Genomic DNA, 7,500 nt, shown 5'->3' with positions numbered 1-7,500 from the left:
AGGCTATAGAGGGAGTCTGATCTGTCTGTCTGTCTGTCTGTCTGTCTGTCTGTCTGTCTGTCTGTCTGTCTGTCTGTCTGTCTGTCTGTCTGTCTGTCTGTCTGTCTGGGTCTACATGATGAAGCTAGGCTAGGCCTCTACCCCTCTAATGTAAGGCTTCCACTTTTGTTTCTTCCTTTCTTCCTTCTTCATCAAGCTAGACTTGAATAGCTTCTATAGCGTACTGTATCAGCACAGCGTGAGTCTACCAGCGTGGATTTGGAAGATCTGTGGCATGAGAGTGAATCACAACATCTGCCACATGCTCCTATCAACCCTGATTCCTTATGGCAGATTCAGTGGACTGCAGTTTGGAGATCCACAGCCTCGGTGTCCTGCAGCCTAAATGGGTATTCAGACTCAAATGATTAAACGGAGGAGAGTCTGTGAGGAAAGGTAAAGTCAAGGGCGCAGGGGGGAGGCGGAGTCTAAAGCCTGACTGACCTCACATCGTGGGTCATAGAAAACTACTCAGCTGCTTTGGATTGCTGCAGTGCTGTACACCTGCGAGGAGGTTCCTGGGCAAGGTCTGATACATTCACTGAGAATTGTGTTCTTTTTGTGTGTTGTTTATTTGTTTCATTTTACTGTTTTGTTTTTAAAACACTACAGCTTGTTTTAGGCTAGTCATGTGGAGGAAGACACGTGCTGGAGGTTCTGAGTGACAGTCTCTCCCTACGCTAACTGCTAACTGCTAACTGCTAACTTTCTTTTCCACTCTCACACTTCCAATATTTGCTCTCGTTGTTCCTGCCGGTCCTGGAATTCCCAGGAGTCCCTTCTCTGTTTCTCTAACCAGCTCCTTCTGCTTGTCCGTTCCCAGTCCTCTGTCTTGTCTTCTTCACACGTCTGTGGATTTTGCTTTCCCCCTCCTACCCTGTGTCAATGTCCCTGCTGCCATGGCAACTCTCGTCGCCATGGACGATGAGCACGGGGAAGCGCAGCGCCTCCTCATATGCCGGCGGACGTTCTCTGTCCCCGTCCCTCACCTCAACCACGCCTCCCCTCTCCTCATCAGGCTCTCCTCTCTCCTCCCCTCTCCTCCTCTCCTGCCTCACCCTCTCCTCCTCCTCCTCTTCCTCCTCTTCATCCTCCAATCCTTCTCCCTCCAGCACTCCTCGTCTCTCCTCATCCGCCACACGGAACCCCAGGCCTAGAAACCCCCCTCCACCTCCTCCCTCGTTCCCTCTCCCCCCCATGCCTCCTCCCAGGCTGCGTGAGTGGAACAGGCACGGCCGACGGTGCCGGACCGCGTGGAGGCGGCCCAACGAAAACCCGCTGCGGCTCAGCCCCAAACGGCCCCCGACTCCTCCCACCACTGCCCCCACGCCGCAGGGCAGAGAGCCCGCGCCCATCGCCACGTTGCCCCTGACGCGCGAGGGCAGGGAGGAGCTGCTGCTGGAGCGGTGGCAGCGAGGGCAGCTCTGGAGCAGGTAGCTGGAGTGGCGCCGCCGCCGCTGGCTCAGCCCGTTGCCATTGGTGTAGCCAGCGCTGCCGGCACCGCCACCGACCAGGTCCAAGTCCATGAGCAGCGCCTCGGAGTAACTGGGCACCATCTGCTGGTTGCAGCGGATGTGCCACTCCAGCTCGGTGATGTCCACGGTGTTGACGCGCGAGATGACGCGCAGCGTGGGGCCGCCCCGGCTGCGCCCGCCGTTCTCCAGGCCCGGGTGCCGGTACTCGCCGCTCTCGTTGTCGTTGGCGTCCTCGTTCTCGCCGAACAGCTTCTCCACGTGGTAGTGCACGTAGGCGGTGCGGTACTCGGCCACCACACGCAGCGGCCAGGAGAAGAGCAGCGCGGAGGCCAGCCAGAAGACGCCGCGGCGCGAGAACCACGGCTGGCACGCCGGCTCCGGGAAGGCCAGCATGTGCTCGCGGAAGTCCACGTTCTTCAGGTGCATGCCCTCGCGCGCCTCCATGTAGTCGTCCAGACCCTCGTTGTCGCTGAAGAAGCGCGCTCGCTGCGTGAGGTAGGCGCTCTCGGCGCGGGCGCAGGCGAAGCTGAAGCACTTGGTGAAGCGCAGGCGGACCGCAGGGTGGTCCAGCAGGCCCTGCAGCTGCTTGGAGATGTCCTTCACGCCGTGCCCAGAGTAGTCAAACTCACAGCTGGACGCGTGTGTGTTCACCCGCTCATGATACACCTGAGAGAGAGAGGGGGGGTGGGGGAGAGAGAGATAGAGAGAGACAGAGAGAGAGGGTGGGGTGGGGGAGAGAGAGAGAGAGAGAGAGAGAGAGAGAGAGAGAGAGGGTGGGGTGGGGGAGGAGAGAGAGACAGAGAGAGAGAGAGAGACAAGGATGGTGACTTGTACACATTTCAAGATACATCTGAAAGTAGAAGATAAACATATCACAGGTGATAACTCGCTGAAAGTAGAAGATATGGGTATAAATGAACTAACATCACAGGTGATAACACACTGAAAGTAGAAGATAGGAGTATACATTCACTAACATTACAGGTGAAAACAGTTATCTAAAACATTAGCCAGTGTTAGGTAAAGTCAAACATACAATTAACATGGCATACATACATTTTAGATTGTTTCTGATTTTTCAGACCTTTTTTCTGATTTCGTTTTTGAAACTGAACTTTCACTGAAAACAAATAACCTTAAATGCTTCTGTCACTCAGTATGGGACCAAACTACTTCAACCCTCTGTCTGTGTAATCAGCTGTTGGTCGTGTTTTTATGCTAATACAATCAAAACAGTCCTGCTGTGGAGGAAAACACTGTTCTGTGAAGGTCTAGTCAAGCACGTATGTGTGGGCAGAAGACGGCAGAAACACCCCCAGCCAGCCTGAGCAGACTTTGGGTGTCATTTACAGCCATGAGAGCTGCAGAACAATCAACAACAACAACAACAACAACAACAACAACGCCCTGGGCTCAAATTGCAAGCTTCAAGATCAAAAAGATCATTTTCGAGATCGAGGAGAGAACAATGAATATGCAATAAAGAGGTTCTGAGGGGGAAAAAATGCTAATCAGACAAAAATGACAAAAGGGGGATCTTATATTTAGCTTTTTTTGGCTCGTCTCGTAAGCCATGCCTCTCGGGACAAATGCTATGCACTCCCTCAATGTCTAATGTCGTTTCAGTACCGTACACATATCTCTGGGCTACTGGCATAGGCATCTCCACTGTGGTACCCTATCACACGACTCTCTCTTCACAAGCACCTGCTATGACATGGCTTTACTGGCATGGCTGCTGAGTTCATTTATTGTAAAAGTAATATCTCAAGTAATTATACTTAATCCTAACCATGTGTCTCAATTAAAGACTATGCTTTCCTGCAAACGAACAGTCTATTAGTACAAGAATGATTAGACAAGATCCAAAATGAACTTTTTAATATGTAATTGAAATTCCACTCATCATTCTGCACTCAAAGACCACAGAGGATGAAAGCTGGGAGAGATGGCATGAGCACAGTATACTTCAAACACAGAAGAAGGAGCTGAGCTGTGGACAGCAGGCAAACCAAAAGGCTGTTGTCTCCTGGTTGTTCTGCGCCCGAGTCAGATGATCTTTGAATTCACTGCCAGTTAGGAGAGACTTGTCATACATCTTACCTGCTTACAGTCAGTTAGAATTCTGCTCTTTTTTCTCTTTACTAATACCTTAGTGTGTCTGCTCTGTAATATACACACGTTTGCACGCATATCTGTGCACACAGACACACACACACAGAGAGACACACACATACACACACACTATGACTCTCTCTCACACACACACACACTTGTGTCTATATGTATATCCCCTCCCCTCCAGGCCTACCTGTGTGGTGGTGTATAGACCCAGGCCCACCTGTGTGGTGGTGTATGCGTATAGACCCAGGCCTACCTGTGTGGTGGTGTATGCGTATAGACCCAGGCCTACCTGTGTGGTGGTGTATGCGTATAGACCCAGGCCTACCTGTGTGGTGGTGTATGCGTATAGACCCAGGCCTACCTGTGTGGTGGTGTATGCGTCTCCGTTGCGGTACCGTGTGACCTGACGCGTGCGGCGCACGTAGTGGTAGCTGATGGCCTTCCACCAGATGCAGGGCGTGGCCTGCTGCAGCCTGGTCACGCGCTCGTACACCTGCGCCGTCTCCACCTGCGGCAGGTGGGCCGTCTTGGAGTAGCAGTGCCAGCACTCCACCAGGTAGACCAGGTAGAGCATGGCCAGGAACGCCAGCGGGATGTAGACGTAGCCGTTGGAGCAGGGGCTGTCGTGGTAGAGCCGCGCCCGGTCGCCGTAGTAGTAGGCGTGGCCCTGGTCGTCGGTTGCCATGACGGTGACGCGGTAGAGGGAGCACCAGCCCAGCGTGCAGAAGCAGCCAATCATCAGCAGCGTCAGCAGCAGGCATTTCCAGTGAGACTCTCGACACAGAGAGCCGCCCAGGGACTGCTTCAGGGGACGCTGCTGCAGGTGGGAGAGGGAGAGTTAGGGAACGCTGCTGCAAGTGGGAGAGGGAGAGTTAGGGGGCGCTGCTGCAAGTGGGAGAGGGAGAGTTAGGGGGCGCTGCTGCAGGTGGGAGAGGGAGAGTTAGGGAACGCTGCTGCAGGTGGGAGAGGGAGAGTTAGGGAACGCTGCTGCAAGTGGGAGAGGGAGAGTTAGGGAACGCTGCTGCAGGTGGGAGAGGGAGAGTTAGGGGACGTCAGTGGAGGGGCGGCAGAGAGCCATGCGGCTTAGAAAGAGAGTGTCAGGAGGGGTACTTAGAAAAACAACCAGGCGTTTGGGTATGTCAGGAGGGTACTTAGAGAAACAACAAGGGTTTTGGGGGTATCAGGAGGGGTATTTGGGTGTTGAGTATCAGGAGAGGTATTTGGGTGTTGAGTATCAGGAGGGGATTTGGGTGTTGAGTATCAGGAGAGGTATTTGGGTGTTGAGTACCAGCTGGGGAGGTTGGGTGTTGAGTATCAGGAGAGGTATTTGGGTGTTGAGTACCAGCTGGGGAGGTTGGGTGTTGAGTATCAGGAGAGGTATTTGGGTGTTGAGTACCAGCTGGGGAGGTTGGGTGTTGAGTATCAGGAGAGGTATTTGGGTGTTGAGTACCAGCTGGGGAGGTTGGGTGTTGAGTATCAGGAGAGGTATTTGGGTGTTGAGTACCAGCTGGGGAGGTTGGGTGTTGAGTATCAGGATGGGTATTTGGGTGTTGAGTACCAGCTGGGGAGGTTGGGTGTTGAGTATCAGGAGGGGTATTTGGGTGTTGAGTACCAGGAGGGGTATTTGGGTGTTGAGTATCAGGAGAGGTATTTGGGTGTTGAGTACCAGCTGGGGAGGTTGGGTGTTGAGTATCAGGAGAGGTATTTGGGTGTTGAGTACCAGCTGGGGAGGTTGGGTGTTGAGTATCAGGACGGGTATTTGGGTGTTGAGTACCAGCTGGGGAGGTTGGGTGTTGAGTATCAGGAGGGGTATTTGGGTGTTGAGTACCAGGAGAGGTATTTGGGTGTTGAGTACCAGCTGGGGAGGTTGGGTGTTGAGTATCAGGACGGGTATTTGGGTGTTGAGTACCAGCTGGGGAGGTTGGGTGTTGAGTATCAGGAGGGGTATTTGGGTGTTGAGTACCAGGAGGGGTATTTGGGTGTTGAGTATCAGGAGAGGTATTTGGGTGTTGAGTACCAGCTGGGGAGGTTGGGTGTTGAGTATCAGGAGAGGTATTTGGGTGTTGAGTACCAGCTGGGGAGGTTGGGTGTTGAGTATCAGGACGGGTATTTGGGTGTTGAGTACCAGCTGGGGAGGTTGGGTGTTGAGTATCAGGAGGGGTATTTGGGTGTTGAGTACCAGCTGGGGAGGTTGGGTGTTGAGTATCAGGAGAGGTATTTGGGTGTTGAGTACCAGCTGGGGAGGTTGGGTGTTGAGTATCAGGAGAGGTATTTGGGTGTTGAGTACCAGCTGGGGAGGTTGGGTGTTGAGTATCAGGAGAGGTATTTGGGTGTTGAGTACCAGCTGGGGAGGTTGGGTGTTGAGTATCAGGAGGGGTATTTGGGTGTTGAGTACCAGCTGGGGAGGTTGGGTGTTGAGTATCAGGAGGGGTATTTGGGTGTTGAGTACCAGCTGGGGAGGTTGGGTGTTAGGGTAGTAGTAGTAGAGAGAGGGCTTGTGGGTGAAGAGAGGGGGGACTAAAAAGAGTTGCATAAAGACAGAGATGAAAGAGCAAGCTGACAAACAATTTGGACATAAACACATAGGCAATGAGAGGAAAGGGTTGCAGAGAGGAAGAGCGGAAGACAGTTAGAGAGAATGAGAGAGAGGAAGACAGTTAGAGAGAAAGAGAGAGAGAGAGAGAGGAACACAGTTAGAGAGAAAGAGAGAGAGAGAAAGACAGTTAGAGAGAAAGAGGAAGACAGTTAGAGAGAAAGAGAGAGAGAGAGAGAGAGAGAGAGAGAGGAAGACAGTTAGAGAGAGAGAGAGGGGGAGAGAGAGTGAGAGAGGAAGACAGTTAGAAAGGAAAGGAAATAGAGGGAGAAAGAGAGGGAAGAAGACGTAGAGGTAAAATGAGCAGGAAAATGACAGTTGTGTGTTAGCGCGAAAGGTTGACACAACAGCAGAGGGGAGTTTAAAATGGGAGGGGATGTTTGACTGGACAGAGGCGGGGGTAAATACATAACATGACAGAGACAGGGGTAAATAATATAACATGACAGAGACAGGGGTAAATAATATAACATGAAAGAGACAGCGGTAAGTAATATAACATGACAAAGACAGGGGTAAATAATATAACATGAGTGCCAAATGTGTATGATTGACAGGTTAAGAGGGATGAGATGTTTGCATGAGAGATTCAGGAACAGACAGGCATTGGGCGTAGCCAGTGGTGGAGCAGGAAGTGAGGTTAGAGCAGTTTGAGGACATTTAATGTGTGTTAATGGAGAGTGTGATGGTGTGTGTGTGGGGGGGGGGGGGGGGGGGGGGGTGGGGGAGATAATGGACAGAGAGTATAGTATGTGTATAGTATACATCATTATGACAGGGGGAATAACAGCAGAGAACAGAGTAGAGTCAGGAAGGATGACCAAGACAGACAGAGAGAGGGAGAGAGACCGAGAGAGAGAGAGAGAGAGAGAGAGAGACATGAATGATAGGCACTATGAATACTTTTCAGTTGTGTGATTGCTCAAAGGCAAGTCCCAGCAAATACATGCATATCAAACTCAACGTTATAATGCAACCAAGTCTCCACATTTCCAGTATAAGATGCTCCCTTACTCCCACCACCGCCCCCACCCCCAATCCCCATTGCTGCCCCCCACTTGATGTTTACTGTAATGGACACTCCCTCTGCCACCCCTGGGGACTGCATACATTTCCTGACTGCTGGAAAACCACACCACCCAGCAGTGCTCCACTCCACTCCACTCCACTCCACACCACACCACCCAACACTGCTCCACTCCACTCCACTCCACACCACACCACCCAACACTGCTCCACTCCACTCCACTCCACACCACACCACACCAC

The 7,500-nt window shown here is 52.2% G+C and overlaps 1 protein-coding gene across 1 annotated transcript in view; it reads right to left on the bottom strand.

The window, feature by feature from the left end:
• The window catches only part of LOC105911320 (transmembrane protein 151B), a 26,015-nt gene that overhangs the window by 405 nt on the left and 18,110 nt on the right, over nucleotides 1-7,500 (bottom strand). The window contains exons 2-3 of the mRNA XM_031572717.2: nucleotides 4,000-4,455; nucleotides 1-2,180 (exon numbers count right to left, since the gene is read on the bottom strand). The exon at nucleotides 1-2,180 is cut by the window's left edge and continues 405 nt beyond it. Of these exons, the coding sequence (XP_031428577.2) occupies nucleotides 912-2,180; nucleotides 4,000-4,455 (1,725 nt within the window). The 3' untranslated portion in view covers nucleotides 1-911. The remainder of the gene's footprint in view (nucleotides 2,181-3,999; nucleotides 4,456-7,500) is intronic.

Source organism: Clupea harengus, chromosome 8 (assembly GCF_900700415.2).
Source record: "Clupea harengus chromosome 8, Ch_v2.0.2, whole genome shotgun sequence".
NCBI lineage: Eukaryota > Metazoa > Chordata > Actinopteri > Clupeiformes > Clupeidae > Clupea > Clupea harengus.
This window is presented reverse-complemented; position numbering and strand designations above follow the sequence as displayed.